This window comes from Durio zibethinus, chromosome 18 (assembly GCF_047325235.1).
Source record: "Durio zibethinus cultivar Kanyao isolate XHJ-2024 chromosome 18, ASM4732523v1, whole genome shotgun sequence".
Lineage (NCBI taxonomy): Eukaryota > Viridiplantae > Streptophyta > Magnoliopsida > Malvales > Malvaceae > Durio > Durio zibethinus.
Genome location: NC_143179.1, coordinates 6135517 through 6161248, shown reverse-complemented (window position 1 = coordinate 6161248; position 25732 = coordinate 6135517). Strand labels below are relative to the sequence as shown.

At 33.8% G+C, this 25732-nt stretch overlaps 4 protein-coding genes across 19 annotated transcripts; 1 reads left to right on the top strand and 3 right to left on the bottom strand.

Annotated features, from left to right (window-relative positions):
• Window positions 1-246: 246 nt before the first annotated feature.
• Window positions 247-5867, top strand: LOC111299061 (uncharacterized). Of its 2 annotated transcripts, XM_022893992.2 has the most exons (11): window positions 247-327; window positions 869-982; window positions 1229-1343; window positions 2799-2835; window positions 2961-3030; window positions 3177-3281; window positions 4088-4238; window positions 4337-4419; window positions 5237-5330; window positions 5423-5506; window positions 5676-5867. In XM_022893992.2, exons 2-11 carry the CDS (start codon window positions 952-954, stop codon window positions 5677-5679), a joined length of 774 nt encoding a protein of 257 aa, XP_022749727.1. In that variant the 5' UTR covers window positions 247-327; window positions 869-951; the 3' UTR covers window positions 5680-5867. The 2 variants fall into 2 exon arrangements, with proteins under 2 accessions (XP_022749727.1, XP_089603222.1); XM_089747096.1 differs by lacking the exon at window positions 5676-5867 and having other exon boundaries at window positions 247-326; window positions 867-982; window positions 5423-5596.
• A 489-nt stretch (window positions 5868-6356) lies between these two features.
• Window positions 6357-13528, bottom strand: LOC111299060 (deSI-like protein At4g17486). Of its 2 annotated transcripts, XM_022893989.2 has the most exons (5): window positions 13085-13372; window positions 12797-12841; window positions 7459-7746; window positions 6933-7010; window positions 6357-6815 (listed from the first exon to the last, which is right to left on the bottom strand). In XM_022893989.2, the coding sequence occupies exons 1-5, from the start codon at window positions 13236-13238 to the stop codon at window positions 6679-6681; spliced, it is 702 nt and encodes a 233-aa protein (XP_022749724.2). In that variant the 5' UTR covers window positions 13239-13372; the 3' UTR covers window positions 6357-6678. The 2 variants fall into 2 exon arrangements, with proteins under 2 accessions (XP_022749724.2, XP_022749726.2); XM_022893991.2 differs by lacking the exon at window positions 12797-12841 and having other exon boundaries at window positions 13085-13528.
• A 1319-nt stretch (window positions 13529-14847) lies between these two features.
• On the bottom strand, window positions 14848-18595 carry LOC111299059 (uncharacterized). 13 transcript variants are annotated; one of them, XR_016329669.1, is made up of 5 exons: window positions 18415-18595; window positions 17098-17244; window positions 15503-16645; window positions 15275-15386; window positions 14848-15133 (listed from the first exon to the last, which is right to left on the bottom strand). XR_016329669.1 is itself a non-coding variant. In XM_022893988.2 (3 exons), the coding sequence occupies exons 2-3, from the start codon at window positions 16583-16585 to the stop codon at window positions 15372-15374; spliced, it is 1008 nt and encodes a 335-aa protein (XP_022749723.1). In that variant the 5' UTR covers window positions 16586-16652; window positions 18415-18595; the 3' UTR covers window positions 15226-15371. The 13 variants fall into 13 exon arrangements, 4 of the variants coding, with proteins under 4 accessions (XP_022749723.1, XP_089603221.1, XP_089603219.1 ...); XR_016329670.1 differs by lacking the exon at window positions 17098-17244 and having other exon boundaries at window positions 15251-15386; window positions 15593-16652; XR_016329671.1 differs by lacking the exon at window positions 17098-17244 and having other exon boundaries at window positions 14913-15133; window positions 15593-16652.
• A 604-nt stretch (window positions 18596-19199) lies between these two features.
• On the bottom strand, window positions 19200-24664 carry LOC111300839 (uncharacterized). Of its 2 annotated transcripts, XM_089747092.1 has the most exons (9): window positions 23211-24664; window positions 22465-23066; window positions 22236-22334; window positions 21990-22142; window positions 21283-21446; window positions 20676-20823; window positions 20445-20567; window positions 20270-20357; window positions 19200-19734 (listed from the first exon to the last, which is right to left on the bottom strand). In XM_089747092.1, the coding sequence occupies exons 1-9, from the start codon at window positions 24535-24537 to the stop codon at window positions 19568-19570; spliced, it is 2871 nt and encodes a 956-aa protein (XP_089603218.1). In that variant the 5' UTR covers window positions 24538-24664; the 3' UTR covers window positions 19200-19567. The 2 variants fall into 2 exon arrangements, with proteins under 2 accessions (XP_089603218.1, XP_022752183.1); XM_022896448.2 differs by having other exon boundaries at window positions 22465-24663.
• Window positions 24665-25732: the final 1068 nt, after the last annotated feature.

Here is a 25732-nt window from a genome sequence, read left to right as displayed (position 1 = left end):
AGAATAAAAAAAAAGATAAAGCTATTTACAAAATAATAATAATAAAATATATATATATATATATATAATAAACAAAGTTAAATAGTGGTTTTAACCTGATAATTGCCACGTGTCCTAAATATAGGGGTTCCGATATCAATCCGAGGGACAAATATCTAGATTTCCCTTTCAGACAAAAGAGAAAAACCCTAAAACGACAAAACACAAACAAGAGGATTTATCAGAGAAAAAAAAAAATCAATATCTGGCCTTTGGTGACCAAAAAAGGGGATTTTTGTATCTAAGCCTTCGGAGTCTTCACAGCCAGTCGACGTATCACTGGAAAAGGTAAAATGCATAAAACCCTAAAACCCATTTTCCTTTTCTGATCTCTTCTTTTCCCGTTTTCTGCTTTTTGATTTTTTTTCTTTTTTTAGAATTTCTTGAGAGTTCATTTTGCAGGTCTTTCGAACCTGTTAATCCTCAAAAACAGTTGACTTGAAAAGTTTCATTCTTGTTCCATCTTGGGCTGTTTTTTAATCTTATTTTTCCTATGAATTTTCAGCTAAGATTTTTTTTTTTTTACTTTTCATTTTAAGCAATGGATACCATCATTTATTTAGAGTTGAAATCCCTTTTTTATGAAGGGTTTTGAAAGATATGTAATTTGGATTAGATAGAAAAATCTTCTTTCTGATGAATTTGTTGGAATGTACTTTTTTTTTTTTTGGCAAGTTTTGATGCGGATTCTGATTTGGGGTTTAGTTAAAGTGTTGCTAACAAGGGCACTTGGCAGGTGCCGAGTTGCTTAGTTATAAGTATTATGTATCAATGTAGTGAAAAGAAATTACGTTGTAGAATTGACATTTGATATTAAATATAAATCTAGGTCTTTCTTCATTGCGGGATCACTGCTGCCTTCTGCTCTTACAATAGGCAGGTTTGGTTACTGCTACTTTTCCGTGGGCTACTATGAGCTTCACTGGTCCTTCTGTTGGTCCTGGTTAGTTTATCTGCTTTGCTCCATCTTACTATAGTGTAATGTCTATGATGAGATCTCACTAGCAAGCTTGTGTAAATATTTTGATTGTTCTTATGGCAATTGAATCACTTGGTTCTTCATTGTATGGTGGATACTGGATTGGTATATATGTTGATTCAAGTTGATTTTTTATAAATTCACTAGCTTGTTTTTCCTTCTTAGTTATAATGACTGTTAACACTTGAACTCTACTGTGACAAATTTCAGGTGGTAAAACCATTAGAAGAGCACTTGAATTTGGAAGAACCTCTGTGGTCAGGCCCAAAGGCAGGCACCAAGCGACCATAGTTTGGCTGCATGGCCTTGGTGATAATGGTTCAAGGTATTATAAACTTTGCATTGCTTTCTAAGCTTCTTATTCCTAGTTTTTGGTTCTTTCTTTGATGAATAAATTTAAGATTATTTTCTCAATAATATCAGTTATTTAACTTATTTTGTCCGAGGAAAAGAAAACGATTTAAATTCAGATTCCTTATCTCTTATTAACTGTCAATTTTTAAAGGAAGGAATATTATGTATGTTCTTGATACAGCCTGACTGAGTATGGAATGAAGAATGAACAGATAAGATGCAGAGAAGATAAGCTGAGAGAAAGAAGAGAAGAAATTAGAGATAGAGAAGGTTTTTGAATTCTGGAATTTTTTCTGAATGAGCATACAATGATCGCTAACACCCTTAAAACTCCCCAACAGCTCAGTTCTGTAACTAATCCTGCATAACTAAATAGTCTGATAATGATGTTAGTAACAGACACTCAACTGACCTTTAAACTAAACATAGTGATTGGCCTGGACTCGGTTATGGGGCTCATAACATTCCCTGGCCCAATTTATTTCTTTAACTCTGGCTTGTAGCATTTCTATTTAGTAAATTCTATGAATGTTGAGTTGTCATTTCTAATTCTTCCTTCCCTCAACAATTCAACAGATCTTTTAAGGAAAATAACACTAGCTTGTCTTTGATTTTTTCTGATTTTGTTTGTGACAGTTCTTTTCACTGCTTCCACCTTTTCTTTTTCCCTTTCTTGTTTGGCTGATTGCACCAGTTAACTATAGTCACAAGAGTTTGAGATGTTCTTAACATCTTTGTATCTTGTTGTTTTCATCTATTTTGGGCCATTCAAGAAATCATTTGGCATCATAACAATATTTCTATGGATTATTATTTTGTAGTGAGGAAGTAAATACCTTCAATATGTGATATTAATCTTTCTATCAGAATTTCTGAGGTGTTCCTTTCTGTCAGTTTACTAATCCTGCATATAATGACATGGGTGTTATTGTTTTTTATTGAATTCCTGGGAGGGGGGGATTTGTTGGCAACTAGGCATTATGAGTTAATTGGAAATCTCTCTTTCTCTATGCAATTTTTGTTCTTTTAGTATAGCATTATTGCTATCAATGCTTAAATAAGTAGCAGGGAACTAATCTTTGCATGCAAAAAACCTCTTTTATGCTCTGTATTATGCTTTAGTCTTGAATTGCTGCTACTTTGCTGATAAGGCTCGCGCAAAACTACAAGTTAAGCTGATAGTAAAGATAATTCTGCTTGAATTTTTTAAGTGGTTTAGTCTTCAAATTGCAAGTTGCTGCATCTTCATGTTTCAGCAAGTTTTTTCATCCAATAAATTATATGGGTGCCACTTAGAATCTGAGTGATCCTCTCCTATGAGGTTCCTTATCTTTGTGATCAATGATCTCAAATATAAGACAGAAAATTCCTGATATCTTTTGAAACATCTACTCACCCTTATTTATCCTTTCATCTTGTTTGGCAGCTGGTCGCAGCTCCTGGAGACCCTCCCTCTTCCAAATGTAAGGATGATTGGTTGTAGCCAAAAATGTTCAGGAGAATATATTCTAACTATTAAGTATTAACCAATGAATTTGTTTTTCTTTATAATTTCATAATTTTCCATGCCTTTGATCCTATGGTGCAGATTAAATGGATATGCCCAACTGCCCCTACTCAACCAATAACTATATTTGGTGGCTTTCCATCAACTGCTTGTAAGTATTTTCTTAAACTTCCATAAGGATGCAATCTCATTGGAAGGAAACAAATGCATTAAATTTCTTTCTCTTCAACCTTTGTGCTTGATGATAGTGCTTTGAATGCTAATCTAGTTGTTGAATTGTAATGTTACATGCATCAGGGTTTGATGTGGGAGACCTTTCAGAAGATGCTCTTGATGATATAGAAGGTCTGGATGCTGCTGCAGCACATGTTGCAAATTTGTTGTCAACAGAGCCTGCTGACAGTATGTTTCTTCTCACCACCTTTTATGAGTTTTATGACACTAGATTTTTTTGGGCAGTTTTTCCAATTTCTCTTCGTAATATTTAGGTATCAATGCATTTTAGACACTTGTGTAATGTTTTATAGCAAGAATTCATGAGAAAGAGAGTTTTACATTGTACAACTGCCAATTGTTAGTTTATATTCTACAAGATTTCAAGCTTTTTTGGCTATCAAATGTGAACAATATTCTTTTCATTTTCTGGCCATAAAGCAAGAACATGAGAGGAAATGGTGTTGGTTTTAGAAGTCATTAGATTTAGTGTGCCTTTTAGTTTCATTTTCTGTCTCTTGTATGTGAGCTTGTCGGACAAAGATACGTCTTATTTGTGTGGTTGATTTTTGCTGGATGTACATAAACACTGATAAATTTGATTAATGTAACTGGAATCTCTTTCTCTCCAAACTTGATAAATGTAACTTGTGCAGGAGTTTAAAGAGTGGCAGCAAACCATCTGACTCTCAAGTTTGTAATGGCCTAAAGAGCTCTTACAGTTTTCTCCTCTTATTTCTGCTTCTATCTATCTTGACAATCATGGTTTTTTTTACAATTCTTTTTATTTACATTATTCTAATAAATGCCTGTAAACAATGACTAGTTTTTTAGGATTGGTTTAAATCTCTGTAATTTGCTGTTTCATTAGTTTGGCTTACGATCAATGCAATGTTGCATTCACCTTAGTTTTCACTTTCAGTTTTAGCACTGGAAGTTTTGTTTATTGTCATTGGTTTTGACATTATTTTGATAGTAGCTTTTTCCAATTACAGTTAAACTTGGTGTTGGAGGCTTCAGTATGGGTGCAGCTACCTCCCTATACTCTGCAACCTGTTTTACTCATGGAAAATATAGGAATGGCAATCCGTATCCTGCCAATTTAAGTGCAGTTGTTGGACTTAGTGGATGGCTTCCATGTTCAAAGTTGGTTTCCTACATTGTCAATTTCTTATTTGAGCTTGATGCTTTCTCTCTCTCCTGCATTTGTCTGGTTTATTGTTATAAATTCCTTTCTTTTCCAGGACTTTGAAAAGCAAAATAGAAGGACAGGATGAAGCTGCAAGACGTGCTGCATCCTTGCCCATTTTGCTATGCCATGGCAAAGGTATTCATAATCACTTTCATTATGCAAATTATCATGGTTCTATGTTTGATCATTTTGTCAGAGATGGTTTTAGATTATTGGCTTTATCTTATACCTCTGGTACAGAAGTGGTGCCACGACCATTACCACCATTTATTTTGATTAGGAAGTAGCGGTGGGATATAACAAGATGGTATTCACATAATCTCTGCTAGTTGAGGAGTTTAACTAGCGAAATATGTAGTGTCAACCTGAGTTTAGTTCTTCCTAACTTAGAAAAGCAAATCTTTGTTTTACTTTATTAGACTGGTATTCAAGGGGATTAAAAAAAAAGGTACTGGTGTAACATCTAAAAGTACTGCTTTTTCTAAGGATGAATGAATTGTAATGAGTAGTGGTCCTACCAATGTATTTCATATTTACATAATTGCCATTGTTAGCTAAATTTTGTGTGCATTCGATATTATATTTGGGCCTTATTGATTTATTAGGCTTGTCAGAAGTAATCAAGGAATAAGTTGTTGCCTGTATAGAGAAGGAAATAGCCCATTGAAAAATGTCTATGCGTCCTCAATAGACGACCATTCTGAAGCCTAAACAATTCTGAACGAAATGAACATCTCTTTTGGTACTTGGTGGCTGCCATCATTTTCAAGTAAATCTTGTAATTATTGAAGCCTAAACTCATGTTTGAAACATTTGGCACTATAGTTGGCGGTTGCCACCATTTTACCAAATTCAGTTTTACTATTTTACTTATAGTTTCATGATTGGCATCAAGGCTATTAGTGATGTTCCTTTTAACTATGTATATTACATATTACATGTTTGCTTGTAGGTGATGATGTGGTTCCATATAAATTTGGTGACAAATCCTCACAAACATTGAGTTCAAATGGATTTCAGGACGTGACTTTCAAATCCTACAATGGGTATGGATCTTGAGAGTCTAACGAAACTCTCATGTTTCTTAATGATTTGACAATTCATTGACTTAAACTAAGTGCTTTGTTCAACAATATAGGCTTGGTCACTATACAATCCCTGAGGAGATGGAAGAGGTTTGTGCTTGGTTAACTTCAAAACTGGGCCTTGATGGCCGATCCACGTAAGGGTGTAATCTGAAAATGTTTTGCATTATTTGGAGGAATTAAAATGGAGAGGAGAGAAAAAATTATTTACAAGTCACACGAAACAAGATTGAGCAAAATTGTTCTGGTTATGGGTGTCATATATGGTTTAGTTATAATTTGCATACCTTGTTATTTCTCTTGTAGTTGATATTGCTTAAATGGTCCTGGACCTTGCTAGAACTGTGTGTGGTGGAACAAGAGAACCTGTACCGATGTGACCATCAACTTGCAGTTTGGAAATTTATTATTTGTAATGCAAACTGGATTGTAAATTTTATGTTTTGCACAATGTTTACCTTGCTATTCAGCGTAAGAATAACGCCCACGGTTTTCTGATTCACCGGCGTCACTAAGAATTATTGATGTATTGAGCTCCTGTTTTTGACAAGCATGTTGGAGCATTTTCTTTGTAATTTGAAAGCACAACCATCTTTCCAGACTATGTTAGGTGGTAATCAACGTACTCCCTCTCTTCCAATCACCACCTATATGATGGAAATCGGTCACTTGCCTCCCTATCTACCGTGCTCCAGTATGATTTGAGTGCTCCAGTCGGTCACTTGGAACTTGTTTATAGAATGCCGGAACCTCCACTTTCCGATGCTCAGTATGAATGGTTAGTCTCTCCTTAGCCAAAGTTTCTTGCGCAGTGAATGGTTTGCCTTTCAATATTGTTAAATCTCTTGTAACATTGAACCAGAAATTTAATTCAATTGCTTCATTTAACCATCCTTAAAAAATATTTTTCAGATCAGGTTTAGATTTCGAACCTGGATGCATCCTTTTCTTTTATCACGGTCTCAGATGTGCCAAAAAAATCTCTCATAACATTCAAATGTTCACTATAAATTATATGCAATGCCATTTGGAGGCCACAAGCTTAATGTAAGCACTCGTACAAAGTATCAATAACAAACTATAATTCTAGTGCCAAATTCTTTTGCTTAAATCAATAAACAGGAGAAGAAAAAAAAATTGAAGACACTAAAAATCTGGAAAGCATGTGGGAAAATAATTAATTACAACATTCAAATGAAAGGCATGCAAGCAAGCTCAGCACTTATGCTTCCAGTTGATTCTTCCCTACAAAGCAAGTATTGTCGATAAAGGCTGCCGTGATAAGCCCCTCTTCTGAGGTATCTTGCTTTCACTTTTGGGCTTCTTTAACAAAAGCTATATCCAGATTTTCATCTTTCGGTGACAGCAAGTGTTTCTCTTGATCTGTATCATCAAGTTCTGTTGAATCGTGGGGGGTTGTAGTTGAGAGAGACTCGGTTCCATCTTCTGGAAGCAAGCAGCCAAAAGATGCAGAAGAAAGTTCCCAAATATGAGTGTAGTATCACAAGAATTAATGGCAGGTTAAACTTTTCAAAAGCAAGACAAAAGAAATAAGAAGCATACCCATTTCATGGTATTCGGGCATCTGCTTCACTGCAGTTACTTGAAGGCTTTCAGGAAGCAGACAGCTGAATAAAGAACCTGCATTTTCGGCAAATCATGAACTATTTTCAAAGTGTTTTTCTATTTCCAGGAAAAAGCCAAATATGGATGATGAAAGTAGACTGCATGACAATCGAAGCTTGGCCTACTGGTTGTTTCCCTCCGATAGAGGGTCAAGGGCCAGGGTCAATTTCTGTCTTCCCCCGCCTTGTTTAAACATACCAAACAAAAGTAACTAAATGCATTGCCAATTCTTGAGCCCGACCCCCCCCCCCCCCAAAAAAAAAGGATCAAAGCTATGACATGATGAAAGGAGGAGCAAGGCATTAACATCATTCCAATGTCATGGATAATTCTTGAGAAAGAAAGATATGGTAAGGCAAAGATACATAGACACGCTCTCACACACACACAAATATATATATATATATATATATATATATTTGCATATAGAGAATTCGATAAACAAATGGAAGGATCGACATACCTAGCCGAGCAAGCCGGTTCACCCATCCAGGGATATGTCTGCCTGTCAATCTATGTGCCATGTCATCTGTAAAGTGGTTACAGTTCTTGGAGATGAGGTGGTAGGTATCTCCATGATACTCAGAAGCTACACTCTCAATAAATTCTCTAAATTCAGAGGAAGGCATGTTTATCTGTCCCAACGAGATGGAACATCGATAGTTAAAACCAGGGCAGCTCTTGGGCTCCACTTCAAAAACTCCACTAATGGGAAAATCATGGGCCCCGAACCCATACTCTTTACCATGAACTGTTCATAAATTTCAGTTTCCTAGATTAAAAAAAGATTATCGACACAAGAACCAAAATTCATGTCATATTGCGAAAATGCTATCCATCTCTCTTTGGCCTAAACAGCATGATTTCAAATTGAAAAGACTAAATAACAATGATGTATTTAGCAATAAGATGTTTTACTTCAAGCATGCTACAATCTTTGAGATGTGCTGCATTTCAATCCCACCAACTATAAAGAAATGCCTAATCTTAAATTGAACTTATGGAACTTGAGTCATTCACACAATTTATCTTCATCTAATCTAATAACATAGATAACCCTGATTAAAAACTAAAGATGTTAGGACCAAAAGTAAAGATGTTACTGTAGGAAAACACTTATTTATAGCTAGTTGTAATATTGTAATTTGTATATATATTTGTATATTTAGAATTAAATATTTGTATCTTGGAATTAAGGATAGAAAATTAAGATAGACAATCCTCAATTATAGGATCAGTTTTAGAAAGATTTAGTTTTCTAATTTATCCACTAGTTAGTTGTAAATAAACCCAACGTACTTATATAATTCTTTATTAACAATTTTTTAATATACATTTAGTTTTACTCTTAGTTTTTCACACAAATTTATTTCTTAATTTTTTCACATGATATCAAAGCTTTAGGCTTTTCTTGGAAAGAAAATTTTTTCAGCCTTCATTGCTAAATTCTATTTCAGGCCTTCATAGCCAAATATTATTAAATCTTTTAGTCTTATTTTTTCCTTTTTCGGCCTTCATTGCCTAGAATCATCTCTAGTTAAACCTTTACTATCAAGACTTGTTTTAGTCCTGAGAAAGATAACCATACCAAAGATTGTAAAATCTACCACCACTACCCAATTTGATAAAGTGACAACTGGTAAAACTATCGGAGTACTACAAAAATCTTGGGAACAAAAAAGGTTGGACAGAGAAGAGATTGAGAAACTAAGAAGCCTATTGAAAACTCTTGAAAACCTACTAGGATATGTTCTTTGGGTAAGGTCTCTAGTTCAAGTAAAGCTTTTGGTTTTCATGGATTAAATGTCTTGGTTAAGCCTATTATGAGTTTTTGGGTCAGTGACTCAAGAGCCACAGACCATATGATACATTCTTCATAGAAGTTTAGTACATATACCCTGTGTCCTAGTAATAAAAAAATTGTTATTGCAAATAGTTCACTTACTATAGTGGTAAAATTAGGAGATGTTCATATTGATCCTTAGTTTGTTCTTAAAAACGTTCTTCATGTTCTTGGATTATCTACTAATCTGATATTTATATAAAAACTTACCAAAAACATGAATTGTAAAGTGATTTTTTATCCCACCTATTGTGAATTTTAGGACTAGAATTTGGAAAAGAGGATTGGATTTGCTAAGGAGAAGAATAGACTATACTATCTTAAGACATCAAATAACATAAGTAATATCAAGAATAGTTTACATTTGTCATTTTTTTTTGAAAAATCTCTCAATAAAGATAAAATCTGATTTTATCATTTTCGTCTTAGACATCGTTCTTTTAGAACTTTGAAAAACATGTTTCTTTGTTCAAAGAATTACATGCTGAAAATTTTCATTGTAATATTTGTAAACTTGCAAAGCATAGATGTGTCTTTTTCAGTTAGCAATAAAAGAAGTTTTACTCATTTTTACTTAATTCATAGTGGCATATAAGGTCCCTTTACAATTCTTCATATTTTTTGTGCTGGGTAATTTGTTTCTTTCATAAATGATTGTACTAGGATCTCTAGGATATTTTTACTTAAAATAAAATAAGATGTGAATAGTATGTTTTTAAGCTTCTAAGACATAACCCAAAATCAATTTACAATGAAAATCAAGATATTTAGATCTGATAATGCAAAAGATTATTTCAGTCAAAGTTTATCTACCTATTTTCAAGATAAAGAGATTATCTATGAGTCATCTTGTGTTAATACTCCACAACAAAATCGAGTGATAGAGAGGAAAAAAAACCATTTACTAGCCACAACCCGAGCTTTACTTTTTCAAGTGAACATACCAAAATCCTACTATGAGAAGCTGTTCTCACTACCACACATATTATAAATAGGTTCCCTTCAAAAGTTTTGGGATTTAAACTCATGTGGAACTACTCTCATAATTCTATCCCAACTTTAATACCACAAACAACTGCACACCTAGGATATTTGATTGTATATCATTTGTTCATATTCACAGTCATAATAGAGGAAAGTTAGATCCTAGAGCAATTAAGTACATTTTTACGAGGTATTCATCCACTCAAAAAAGGTATAAGTGCTATCATCTTCCTACCAAAAAATTTTATGTGTTTACAGATGTCACTTTTGAAGAAAGTAAACTATTTTTTAATCAACTTTATCTTCAGGGGGAGACTTCATTCATGGAAGATAAGGATAAAGACTTCTTTTTGCTTGATTTATCCTCTTCTTCAACATTTTCACCCATTAATTCTTCTAAGTCTAAACTTGTTTCTTCTGAGTCCAAGTTAAACACTGAATTTGAGTTTGAACGCATTCCAAACAAAAAGATGTGATAAAGGATAATATTATTCTTGATTCTATGAAAGAATTACAGGTGTACTCAATAAAAAAAGTTCCAAATCCTGAACCAGTGTAAGTCTAAAAACCTGATCCTAACTCTGAAAATGAGGTAACTATAGTCTTTGACTCTATTTCTCAAAATAAGCATAAATTTTCTAAAACTATAACTAGTGATTATGATTTGCATATTGCCATTAGGAAAGGAACCAGAGAATGTACTAAGCATCCATTATACCTACTCTCTAATTTTAAGTCATTTGAAAAATTTTCACCATCCCACAAAAATTTTCTTGTGATCTTAAACACTATTTCTATTCCAATTACATTATCTGAGGCATTATCCAATGAGAAATGGAAGCAAGCCATGAAAATAGAAATGGAGGCCTTAGAGAAAAATAAGACATGGGAACTAATAGAGTTGCCTAAAGAAAAAAATTCAATTGGGTGTAAATGAGTTTTCACTGTAAAATACAAGGCGGATGGTATTGTTGAAAAGTATAAAGCCAGGTTGGTGGCTAAGGGTTACAATCAAACTTATGGAGTGGATTATCAAGAAACTTTTGCTCCACTTGCCAATATGAATACAATTAAGATTTTGTTATCATTGGTTACAAATTACAATTGGCAGCTTCAACAATTTGATATAAAGAATGCTTTTTTCTACATGGTAATTTGGAAGAAGAAATATATATAAAGATTTCACCGGAATTTAGAGGTAATTTAGAAGCAAACAAAGTATGCAAGCCGAAAAAGGCTTTACATGGCCTTAAATAGTCTCCTAAGGCTTGGTTCAGGAGATTTGCCAAAGTGATGCTAGCAATGGGATATAAGTAGAGTCAAAGAGATCGCACATTATTTATCAAGTACTCTGATTCAAGAAGAGTTACGATTCTATTAGTGTGTGTTGATGATATAATTGTAACCGAAGATAATGAAAAAGAAAGAATCTCTAAAACAGTATTTGGCTAGAGAATTTGAGATAAAAGACTTAGGGAGATTGAAGTACTTCCTAAGAATTGAAGTAGCTCACTCATGGCATGGTATTTTCATTTCATAATAGAAATATGTGATGGATTTTTTAAAAGGAAACTGGGAAGCTCGCATGTAAATTTGTAAATACCCCTATAGATCCTAATCATAAACTTGGAGAAACTAATGAGGATGTTGCTGTAGATAAAGAGATGTACCAGAGATTATTTGGAAGACTCATTTATCTTTCACATACTAGACCTGATATAGCATATGTTATGAGTGTGATAAGTCAATTTATGCATAGTCCTAAAGAAGTGCACCTATAGGCTATCTGCCGTGTATTGCACTGTTTGAAGGCCAATCTTGAAAGACGTATCTTATTAAAAAAAAATTTGCGGTTGGTTCTAGAAGCATATACAGATGCAGATTATGTAGATTCAGTAATTAATAGAAGATCCACCTCAGGCTACTACATTTTCCTAGGTAGTAATCTTGTGGTTTGGAGGAGTAAAAAACAGAATGTGGTGACAAAATCAAATGCTGAAACAGAGTTCAAAGTAATGGCTCGAGGAATTTGTGAATTACTATAGTTAAAGATTATCCTAAAAGACTTGAAGATCAAGTGGGATGGACCAATAAGATTTTACTATGATAACAAGTTTGCAATAAGCATTACACACAATCTTATACAACATGACAGAACAAAACACATTGAAGTAGATTGGCATTTCATAAAAAAAGAACTAGATAGTGGGTTAATTTGCACACCGTATGTATCAACCAAAGGTCAACTTGCAAATGTGTTGACTAAAGATCTCAACAATGCAACATTTCAAGAAATTATTTCCAAGCAGAGGATGAAAAACACCTATTCACCAGCTTGAAGGGGAGTGTAAGAAAGCACATATTTATAGCTGGTTGTAATATTATAATCTGTATATTTATATTTGTATCTCTAAAATTAAGTATATGTATCTTTAGAATTAAGGACAAAAAATTAAGATAGACAATCCCTCAATTATAGGATCAATTTTAGGAAGATTTAGTTTTCTAATTTATGCGCTAGTTAGTTGTATATAAATCTAAGGTGCTTGTGTAATTCTTTATGAATAAATTTTTAATATACACTCAGTTTTACTCTTAATTTTCTACATAATTTTATTTCTTAGTTTTCCCACAGTTACAACTTCATTTAGCATATAAAAACCTGATAAAAAATATTTCAAAAGATAAGAACCAAATCTTTCTAAGTAGAAAAACATGGCCTCATGCATGCACAAAAATTTAGCAAACAAAATTTCTTAACCATCATACAGTGTCAAAAAAGGAACATCTTCACACCAAATTTATTTTTCTAATTACTCCGGCTCATAAAAACGGAACCATTTTCTTAAAGGAAACAAATTTTCAAACGCAAACATACCAAGAAAAAGTACTATAAAATTGGATGATGAATTCATTCGTTAATACAAAGATCAAAGTAAGTTTCAAAAGATATCATTTTCTCCATAATTCATACCATTATTACACTCCAAATTCCTCTCCAAGAAAATACCTTTCTTTCCTAAAGAAAAACCCAAATAAATAATCATCGTCAGCTACATATTGAAGATAATCACATAAAAATCATTTAAAAAGAATTCAGCAAACACATTTCTGTTTTCTATCAAGAGAAACCAAATCCACCATTTTGAAGCAAAAGAAAAAGCTAAAATAACCAACACCCACATCCCAAAAACATAAGAAAAAATTCCATAACAAAAAACCAAAAAAAAAAAAAAAAAGGAATTCAGAAATGGGAACAAACCTTCAATACCGGAGTGGAAAATCCCAAAACCAACCCAATGAGAGTAATTATTGATAGGAGTAAGATCATATACATTCAAAATCACATTGGTTTCATTGTTATTGCTCACATTTTGATTCCCAGAGCTAGAATTTGAGACTTCCCCTCTCGTCATCTTTTTTTCTTCCAATTGACATAAAAAAAAAAAAAAAAGAATAGGTTTGCCAAAGAAAAGATTTCCCAAAATCCTCCGAAATCTTTTCCTCGTATCTCAGTATAATAGGGAGAGAGCCTCAAAGATTTCCTCGTTTCCTTGTATCTGTTGGGGTTAAAAAGGTTTTGAAAACTGTTCTTTTTTCTCTGGAGGAAACAGAAAGAGAAAAGAAAGGGGAAAATAAAGTAAGGGGCGAATATGGCAAAGACAAGTTGGCTAAAGATTGTCTGCAGCTTTACAGTTAATCTGTTGAATGTTTTTCTTTTTGCCACTGAACTGTCAAATGTCATTTTAAATAATGTACATATACGAGTACTCCTGGATTATAGATTAATAACTGGATTTTGCTAAAATGACAAGTTTCTCTTTAGTATTATTATTATCATATTATAAAAATATTTTTTCACTGCATAATTGAAATTATCACGTTAACTATCATAAAGCGCATTTAATACAAAAATATTATCAATGGCATGTTAATTAAAATTTTATATAAAAATATCACAATCCGAATATAGAAATAAATTACAAATACTAAATTTTAATTTTAAATTCTTAAAAAATTATTTTTAAAATGTAATTAAGTAAATTAATTAAATTTAAATTTATGCATTAATAATTTCAAATATACCTTTATAGCTTCTTTCATAAATATATATGTTTAATGATTCAATCATGAACTTTCATCAATCTCATTTGAAATCAAACAGGATCGATCAAAATTTTAATTTCAAATTCAAGTCTAACACATAAATCTGGCTCATTTGTCTTTTCAGGAAACAAAAGTTTCTTTTATTTTTATTTTTTCCTGCCTCGAAAGAACTCCATTAGGCTTGAAAAAGAAAAGGAGAAAATCTAGATATAGCTCAATTATATTTTTACACTTTATTTTTAAAAATTTTTGTAAGTGAAATTATTTAAATATTTTTTACAAGTATTTGGATATTTTTATCCGATAAATTTTATCTTTTTAAAAATAAATTTTTGAGAAGCATTATAAATTTTGGAAAATCTGTTTTTCCAAAGTTATTATACTTTTCAAAAATACATTTTCAAAAAATTATAATATTTCTCATAAATACATTTTTGATAGTGGATGGATTGAAAGTTTGTGAAAAATTACAAAAAAATATATTAATTTTTTTGAATTAATGTAATAATAAAATTATTATTAAAAAATCATAATTTAAAACTAATAAAAATTTTAATTTAAAAAAAAATCTTATAAAATCTTAATTAAATATTTCATCTCTTGATGTTATAAAAAATTACAAAAAAAAATTAAATCTTATCAATATATAAAAACTACAACTGCTTAAAATTATGTAAATAATATTATTAAATATTATATAATTTTATCAAAATTTAATATGTTAATTGAAAAAACTCGTTATGATAAACAAATAAAAAAAGTTTTTCAAAAAATTCAATTTAAGTAAATTTATTATAAAATTTTAGTAATTAATACAAAAATATTTAATTTCGATAATAGATATTTGAACATTTATAAAAAAAATGTATTTTAATAATTTTACTTATAAAAAATTAAAAAATCAGTGGGAGATAAAAAGAAAAAACTGAGAGGTTCGTTTGGTCGCTCCCAAAGAAACGAGTAAAACCCTACCACCTTCGAACTTTTGTCCAAATGCGACATTGGTTGTATTAATCCACATAAAAAATGTTGTTAAAAGTGCAGCACGTGAGACTCAAAACTGACGCATAAATTCCACAAATGTGAAACCAGAAGAATTGAATTTGCTTTCTTTTGGTGAGATGACCGATTTCCTGCTTCAGTGTCTTTTTCGCAAATAGTACTTTAACCAAATGGCAGCCAAGAATAGCTCTAATCACCATCACTGTAACAAAAAAAACAAAAACAAAAACAATTGCCCCTCAACAGTTGAAACGAAAACACTCAAATTCTTGCAGCCATAAAGACAAAATGAAATTGATTCGCAAGGAAAAGAGTATACTGATTGATTTAATTTCCCGAATACATTAAAATTTAATTCACTTATTTGATAACATCCGGCAACTCTGGACCAAATTTGTTCCGAGCTGCGCGGAACGGATGTAGAAGCTCAAGCAATAGACTCATATTCCTCCTACCTGAAACAAAAAAAAAATATGGAGTCAGTTCATATACATTCTGAAAATCCATCAGCCATACCATCAGGAAGAAAGCATACAACAAGAATATGTAGATTAATAAGGGAAACACGTACAATTGAAACTTTCACATTCAAACAATAAACAGATCTCTAAAGATACAATCATAGTCATGGTTGATTATCAGGAGTTGTCCGTCTCCTTACACGGCGCCTCCAAGGAAATGAACCACTGTCTGAAGACTCATTGTCTTCATCTCTGGTAGATCCAGTTTCCCCATCATAGCTTTCCCCCCACAGTCTGGTAGATCTCCTCCTAAGACTCAATTGAGCTCTTGCCCTTGAGGTGCCAGACCAACTGCTGCTCCTACGACTAGACCTTGGTCGAAACACTCGAATAAGGAAAAAGACAGTGAGCCAACTTCCGTCATCAATTGGCAAAATGCCGTCATCAGCCCTCTCCTCCCCAAATGAAGATTGCAGAGTGCTGAGCAAGTCCCCAAGGTCTCTCTGGCGCTCCAACCTCCTCCAATTTCGCTGCCGTTCAGGGTCAGCCTCTGATGGGCGAGCAGAAGGGTGCTCAAGTCTTGCATGCTTCCTTAGGTCTTTATAAGCACCAGTGAAATTACATGTTTCAGAGGAACAGCTTCTAGATTTGGCATTCATAAATTGACGAGCAGGCTCTACAACAACCCAATCTTTTATCTCACCACGACACAGTGGACACAGTAGTTTTGACAGCACCTGATTCTCACATGAGACAATAGATGGGGTGGAGAGCCCTTCCTCACTTCTTTCTTCCTGCAAATCAGTAACAGTTGATTCTGAAGTTGCAGCTGCCGCTGGTGATAAGTTTGCAGTTACAAGTTGAGCTCCTTCTTGTTGAGGATCTTGTGTTGTTCCTGCTGAGGCATTAACAAATGACTTGCGAAACTGATCAAAACAGTTAGAGTGGCGATAACTTGTATCGCACATGTATGGATGGCAACCCTTCTCATGGGACGAACATATGAGGAGAATTGCATTGTGTGGATGCTCCATGCAGACAGGGCACCTGGCTTCTTCCCATTCCTTTAGATTTTCCTCAGTTTCTGAAGGGAGTTTTGGCGAAGATTGGTGACTAGAGCTGGGGCTACATGAGAAGGGAGATCTCCTATACCCGTCAAAAGACACAGAACAATTTCTTCTCTCCTTTGGCATGTTGAAATCTCTAACGTACCAACGCTATGCTAAATGACTAGACCTTTCAGAAGGCAGAAACTGAATGCTTGAAAGCATAAAATATAACATCAACATTAGTTTTTACATACAAAGGATCAGATTCAGTAGAAAATGAAATGAGCCAAGGCTTACAAGTAAAATAAAAGAAAAAACAGAAACCCGAAAGTACAGCTATAATGTATGAAAATGGAAAAAATAGAACTTCACAAATATATCATAGATGTTCAAGGGGATAAAAATAAATGGGAAGATATTATATATTTAAAATTAATCCGCACAACATCGGATAAGCTCTAGCAATAGCAGATAGATGTCACACAAAACAGATTCTATGTCCCAAGTAGTTGACATTAAACAGCTCTATAAAAGATAAATAATGTTGTCAGTTAAGATTGTGGCAGAGATGATTTAAGACTCCATTATAATTCCAGGCAACGTAGGGATTAGTCCATAATTAGATTTTAGAACAGTGACCACTCTCATGGCATCACCTTATTCCTTACAAGGCTGACACTGTAAGAACTGGAACCTACAGCAAAGATTAAAATCACCATTGGCTGCCAGTAGCTTATGCAACAGAATGAAGCTACCAGATTCAAGACCGTGATATTGCTGCTGGGCCCAGGTAAAGCCATCATCTGCATTGCATCAATGGCATATTTTTTAAGTACCAGTTCAACACAGGATTATGGTGAAGATAATCTAATTTGCTCCTCAACATCAATATCATCCTTTCATAGCAATGATAAATCAAGTCCAATATTAGTCTTCTATATAATTCGAGAAAAAACTCCTTAACCATGGACAAAATTTCCACAATTCCAACTGGACACCATAGTTAGGTTAGTTCAAGAAAAAAAATCCTAACATGATTTAAACAACTCAAAAAATAGCTTAAAATCTAAACCACTTCAATTCAAATGTATACTCCCCCCTCCCAACCCACTTTTCACAGCTTCATATGGCACCATACCTTAAGCAAAATCAAGAAAAGTTGTAACATCTTATTCCACATGCACCAAGCCTTATTCTGAATCCAGCAAATAGTTCTCTCATGCAATTGTAACACAAACTCAATTTGAAAACTTAATGCTGTTTTCCATTTGTTTGCTTCTTTGGGTCACACAACTGTCTCAGACTGGTTCCACACAGAATTTCTTATCTTTGCATAATAGCTTACTTCTTACAAACAACTAGAACAAGATCAAATATCCATAAACCCAAAATGCCGAAATTATCCACCTTTATACCTTCCCACATATCTATATTTTTCCGTCCAAAAAAGATTAACCCGACATGTGGAATCTATCAATTCTCAACACCGAAACTCAACTACAAGACCAGCTCAAGGATCCCTAACATATTACTGAACATTGAAACGCTTAACTTCACATTTCGCAATATAAGCTCTTCAATTCAACTCACTTTCCAACACCAAATTAATTACATATAAAAGAAATTATAATTTTAATTCAAGGGGGGGGGGGGATTGAAATACACACAAAAACAAAGACAACAATATTGGAGGAAGCAATAAACTAAAGGAATAAAATTACTTTTGAGTTCCAAAAATTAACAAATTAAATTAATTTCGAATACACAAAATATATTAAGCTTAAAATCCCCTGAGTCCCCCAACCCCCAAAAAGAGTCTTTCAAATGAAATAATAATCGAAAACGAATCAGACACTCTTAAGAACTCGATCCAGGACAAACAGGATAGGAATCGATGAGATCCGCGTCAAATCGGACCCTTCGAAATGCCGAAAGAAACGAAAATCAAGAGATTTTTCGATTTGGGTGATTACCCGAAACTTCAACTTCAAGCCGTCAATAGAAAAACCAAAGTGTCTTCCGATTTGATTTGGAGGCTAAGATCTTTAAATTAAAAAAAAAAAAAAGTAGTAACAGAATAGATTTGGTAATTAGCGATTGGAAAGAGGAGAGAAGAAGAGATGAAAGAGGGCAGCCATTTACTAGGGCTCTTTCGAGTTTCTTCTGTGTTTGAGCTCGAAGGAAAAATGAAACAAAAAATGCGTTGGATAAAACATAGGGGCATCTAGTATATAGGGAGGGGTCTGACGTGGATAACATCGGTTGGCTAATTTTTTATTTTTCGAAATTTGAATTATTATTTTTAAGTTGGCGCCGTTTCTATTGGACAAAGGAGGGCTTGTCTGCACGTGTCACATCTCGAGTGAGCACCATCTAGGCCGACCGACTCCCGTGACAGAAGCGCCCTCTTGGCGTTTGTGAAGGGCACTATTCTTCAGTTCAATTTTTTTTTTAATTCATTTAACCTAGTCTTTTTTCAATTATTTAAAGAGCGTAAGTGAATATAAATTAATAATTAGATTCGTTATTCAAACACGTCATGATTATAACAAAATTTATTTTTGCACCTTATTTACCCTTTTCGCGAGATTTTGTGGGTAAGCGGTTCACTCGCTGGCGGCTGCGCTTACAATTTGCTTAGGAATTTTGCAAATATGTTGACTTTTTTTTTAAAGGATTTGAGCAATTTAGCCAATTAATACCAGAAAACGGAAATGAAAACAAAAACCTTGGGCTAGAAATAGCTCAACGACATGGGGACGGGAAACAATGCATGGCCATTTGTAGCCTTGAGAACAAAAAACAAAAACATGAAGCTACCTAAGGCCTCGCCCTGTCCTTTGGTTAAAAAACCGTTACCCTTACCCTTTCAATCTAAACTAGAGAAGCCATACCTTCTAAACTCAGCTTGTACATACAATTGCTATATCAAGACCCCGGTGACTGCAAAAACAAATTTCACCTGGCTCAACAACCCCTAAAGAAAGGGTTATCATCACATTGGACATTGCAGTGGATGGCAAACTAATCACATCTCACTCTGCCCTGTCCCTGGAAACGCTAACTTGTTTTACTAAGGAGAAAAACTTCAACGGGTTTGCCCTGTGCCTCTCAGCTTTGCTGTAATTACTTAATGTTCATGGCTGCTGACATGGTACGCAACTCTTTGACGATCTCTGAGAAAGCAGGCCTCGAGTTAGGATCAGTCGACCAGCAACTCTCCATCAAGGATCTCCATGCTGGATCACACCAGCTGGGGATTTCAGGTCGGAGAGTGCCCTTGATTATTCCAGCTGAGTATAATATAAGTAACATGATAAGCATTTGTGTCAAGCAATAAATAAGGTACTTGCAGTAACAACATTATCCTAACAGGCATTAGTATAAAATGATGAAGATATTGCAGCTTTTCTCTGACTCCTCAGTCAACTGATCTTTAACGAGAACCAAATGAATAAAGCAACAAAATACGAGCTACTTCATAGAATAGATTTAAAAAAGAAATATCAAATAACATTTACATCCTGTTCTTCTAAGTGAATTTCTGAAGACTATGACTAAGAAAATTAATTTTAAGGGAAAAGTTCAAGAGGATATAAGACTTTGAAATGGCAGGAGAAAGTGTAAACATGTGACAAACATGAAAACTATAGAAAAATTAATGAAAGAGAGGCATTGCAACAAATAGAACAGAATGACCAGAACTATCATAAATACCAAACTTGTTCACTAGAGATGCATTCAGAGAACGTCTTGAATAGTTGTGAATTAGTTAGCGCTTGTAAATATAAATCCTCGAGTGAATAGGATAGTCAAGTTAAAATATACCTATTATTTCCTTTGAGTGCAAATTAGTGTAAGGTTCCTCCCCAGTTAAGAGTTCCCACATGACTATTCCAAATGAGTACACATCAACCTGCATTCCAGCATAACTATGTATTTAGGGCATAAATCATATTACAGTAGAAAGGTGTAAAAGATAATAAATTGTTAACTATCTAACCTTCTCTGTTACCAAGTTCTTCTTAGTATTTAGAAGCTCTGGTGCCATCCACGGTATAGTTCCTCGAACTCCGCCAGAGATAAGTGTCCTCTGTTTAATTTTGGATAAGCCTAGATCACCAATCTGATTGAGAAAGGAGGAATTTTAAAATTTGTTCAAGCCAAATAGTGACATGTTAACTGATTAAAGTATAGCAAATAACTGTTACCCAAATAGAAGAACTGTGGCTACCTTGCACACTGGTCGTTGAGGATCCCGCATATTAACAAGGAAGTTATGCGATTTTAAATCAAAATGGACAATGTTTTTCTCATGTAGATATTCCATTCCAAAGGCTGCATCCATGGCAATTGTTAATCTCTTTCGGCGATCAATAGTTCTGTAAATCAGACAAGAAGTAATTTAGAGAAAGCAAATGCATATATACTTGCTGCATGCTAAAAACTTCACTTGATGCTACTAGGATGGCAGGTATGAGAAAGAGGTTTCAGAAACTGAAAATATAATGTGAGGATTGCAAATCCACCACTATGTGATGTTAATCTGAAAATTTGCCGTTTTCTGAATATCATATTTTGCTACAGGAACCCATTTTAGGGGTGTCTATAGTTCTGCCAAATTCTAACAGGCATGAATATAGTCTACCAGGGAGCTATTTAGAGCTATAATGTAAAGTGTATGTAACATTGATTCATATAGCACACATAATACGGGTAGCAAAAACTAGTTATCAATCTGTGAGTTTCTGCAAAGAATCAGACATACTTTTACTTAAGAGATGCAAATAAAATATATTGGTTCAATTTTATATTTGAAATAAGATTGTAAAATGCCATACCGATCTTTTCTTCTCAGAACTTGTTTCAGGGAGCCATTCACCATGTACTCTGCCACTGTTGCCAAACTTGTCAAAGGGCAGTCTGTAACTACACCATACAATGCCACTATATTTGGATGGTGAAGCTGACCTAGAATATGTGCTTCCCTCCAAAAGTCTGCAACCTGATTAAAACCAAACAGAAACAGTTAGTTTCATCCCTTTATCTAGTTCTCTTATGTTTCCAAAACCAAAAACATCAGCTACATTAACTAATATGAGTTGAAGATTTCTAGATTGACAGGAAAAACATGTTGAGTTCAAAACAAATCAATGGCCAATGGCAACTCTGATGTCTATAACCAAATGTGGCCAGCACGCACATGACACATGCAAAATCTTAACTATTGTTAAGAGAGCAGCCTAAGTCACATAGGTTAGCACAATAATGTAATTCAAGAGCAATAACAAGAAATATGTATTTGTAGTATCCTACTGAATGTATGATGTATAAAATTAACGAGATGTAACATCTGGATCAAATTCTTTGAAAACATGAGGAAAAAAGAATCAGATAATCATATAATCATTGGAAATGATCAAATAAAAGTAAGTTTTAGAACAACTACCACAGAAATAACTCTACCAGATAATCACATAATCAATAAAGATGATCAAATAGGAGAAAGTTAACTGCAGTAATGTAGAAATGTCTTATGGATATTTACCAATCGCTCTTCCTCCACTGAACCTTCCGAGAAGCAAGTTGGCTTTAACCTCTTGATTGCAACATCAGACCCCTTCCATTTTCCATAGAAGACAGTTCCATATGCACCTGCTCCGAGTTCTTTTATGTATTCCAGGTCAGAACTCCTAATAGTCTGCAGAGTAAGATAGAAATCCATCATCTTTATATTCTTTTCACCTACAGAGTGATAAACAAAAGAGAAATTGTGCAGGGTTTGACAGAATACCTGAAGCCCTCGAGTAGCTAGATGAGTATAAAATGCAGTCAGGTCACTTGAAATTCTACCAATCATCTTAGAGCATTTGTTTCCATCTTTAGCTTCTGACTGGAAAAATTTTCAAGGGGGAAAGAAGAGAGTCAGAAAATGAGTAAACCAAGGCCAAGGAACTATGACAAATTCTTTTCTTTCTTAGTCAATTGTGCAGTAATATAGAAAAAAGATCATTAAATAATACCTTTTCATCAATGCTTATATCAGATGGAAGGTCATGTTTCACCGCTTCTTCTTGGATGTAATCTTTTTTCAATTCATCCATGTGTGTGGGTGAAGGATTAGATGTGTTTCCACTTGATTGATCAACTTGAGGGCCTATGTCCATGTGCACTTCATCCTTAAGATCTATCGGATTTGATTGAGGCATGATCAAGGCATCAGCAACATTGTAGCTATCATGAGAAGAAAGTGCTGGAGGTTGCATTCCTTTGGATGATGACAATGTAAGGTTACACAAAAGATCGATTGAAGAATCAATTCCACCTTGCAAATTATGAGCGCCATAGCCATCCTTATTGTCGCTTTCTAAATTCTTACATTCTTCTGCATCAGGCAAGTGGTCATTGCAAACAAATTCTGTTCCATTTCTATAGCCCATATCATTTGACAAAGCAGGGTGGTTAATGGCATCAGCAACTGATTGTGTGCTCTGAAGATTGCAGTGAATTGGTTCACAACTTATGGCTGCTGCATGACAATTCTCAAAGCGAGTTTGATAAAGAACTTCAAGCCCATTTTTCGATCCAACCATGAGATATTGTTTGGCATCCATCATTCTTATATCTGCAGATGGACTGCCATTAACATTATCGGTAAAGAGAGATTGACTGCCTACGGCAGCCCATGCACCATAATATGTTAAATGACATGCCTTGGGATTTGAATTGCCATATGGAAAATCAGGATTACTTAAATCAGTCATCATACCTGCCCCCTCTAACAGCGCATGCTCAGGTAGTCCAGGCCAAGGCTTCCTAAAACTGGAGCAGCATGACCACCCTTGCTTTGAGATGTTGGAATTTGTTTTCACTCCAGGATAGTATTTCCCACTAGAAATTCCTCCATCCAGCTTAATAATTCCACGGTTCCCAATCCCAGACAGGTTGTTCCTATGATTGCGGAGATAGTATGTCCACTGATTACCAAGATCATTCATGCAGAACTTATGGTTCCAGAACACATTTAGAGAACTATCCCCCGCCACCTCACCAGATTTTATATTACCGGGATTTCCAGCCCTCATGTTGTAATATACTGGCTTCACTGAACTATCCCATGGTATAATATTCTCTGTATTAAAATTACTCATTGACCCTTGCTCACTGCTCCTTAAATCATGTTTAGCATCACAACAATTACACATTGAAATCATACCAGAATTATTTGGTTGCTTTAAACCCCGTGATGCTGCATCAGACTGAAAAAAAACCCCAACTCCATTACACAGAACACCACCTGACGGCCCTGGCAGAAATTGCATTGAACAACTATAGTGCACACTCAAATTTCCGTCCCTAGGTTTTAGTGGACACATCTGAGGCCCCAAATTTGTTTCATAATCTAACAACTTTCCACCAGATTTGTTCTCTTCACTCACAAAACCACTTGGTTCTTCAGTCCCTAAATCCACAAGTGGGTGACCAAACTTTTGATTCTTAGTAGAAGATGCAAATTCCATTCCACTCTCATTAACACCAAAACCTGAACCACCCCGAGTTCCACTAATTCTACTCGTCTGTTTCGCCAATAACTGCTGTTTCAAAACCATTTTTCTTAAAGAATCATCACCATGCCTTAAAGCATTACCACCATTTCCCACATTCTTCGTCACTTTATTATCAACATGACCCTTATAAAATCGTCCGTATTCAAGCCCATTACTACATACAAAAACCCAAAGCCTAGTGCTCTTACCGTACAACTCCAGATTCTCGTACTCTTCCACCATGCACTTGACATCCTCGTCCGATTCTATCACGATCGACCCCATGTCCAAGTCCACGTCAGCAACAGCTACCTGATACTTTAACCAAAAGGACGGTACTTTCGGGCAAAGATCCGCGATCTTTGCCCGAAGTTTCAAGAACCCAATGTTTCTGTCAACGGATATAATACGACTCTCGCCACCAATATAACGAAGCTTTCCCGAAGGAGGTCTGGGGTGGAATGCGCCATTGAAACTGCAAACAAGCTTGAGTTTCCTTGATGGATTTGCGCAGTTCTTCTGAAGAGGAGAAAGAAAAAGCTCTTTCATGTATACAGGATAATGACAGAGATGGAAACGAAAGAAAAGGGATTAGAATTCAGTCAAGTTCTCGTAGACAGAAAATGTGTTGGTTTTTCCTTAGAGCTTTTTGCTGTGATTTTTTTTTTTTTTTTTTATGCTTCGGTCCCAGTGCGTTTGGGAATTTTATAGTTGAGTGTTTGTGGTTTAACCCTTCAGGTTGGGTGAAATTTACGGGTTTGCCACCAATCTCAGGTGTTCTAATGCTGTTAGGATTTGGAGAGATTCTTGGAGAAATTTGTGATTCGGAAATTTCCAAAGAAGTCACTATATTTAAAATTTTTAATGTGGTGGTTTGGAGCCGAACCCTTTTTGTGATTCGGAAATTTGCAATGAAGTCACTATATTTAAAATTTTTCATGGTAGTGGATTGGAACCTAACCTTAAAGGGCGGTTGTTAAGTGAGAAAATAATTTTCTTTTTTTTTTTTTAGGAGAAAATAATTTTTTTATTAGAATATTATTTTTATAATTTAATTTTTTTATTTGGTTTAGGAAAACATAATTAGTAGAGTTTTTTAAAGATTTTTAATGGGAATCAAAAACTTTTCTCTCCCCAAAATTTTTTAACATCTTGGAAGAAAAAGTAATTTTTTTTTCATTTATCCTCACTTAATTATATTTTTAAATTATATAAATAACATTATTTATCTTAAAAATATAATAATTTTTTATAAAATATTATGAAAATATTTTTTAATATATTTTAAATAAAGATAACATTTTTAACATAGAACTATTAAAATCCTTATAAAAATTATGATTAAAATATCATTTTTATTGAAAAGATAAAAAAACTATTTTTTATAATTTAACAAAAAATATATTTAAAAAAAAACATGATTTTTGTTAAAATATAAAAAATTTATTTTTTAAAATTTAACAAAATCGACAATTTTAAGATAAAAACGTAATTTTGTTAAAAATAAAACATTTCTAAAATAAAAACATAGTTTTTGTTATAAACATGGAAAAAATTTCAGAATTTAACAAAAATGATGTTTTTAAAATAAAAAATATAGTTTTTATTGAAAAGACAACATTTTTAAATAAAAACTTAATTTTTGTTGAAAAATATATTTTTTTTTAATTTAACAAAAACAACTTTTTTAAAAGAGAAAATGTAATTTTTTGTTGAAAATATTAAAAATTAAAGTTTTAATAAT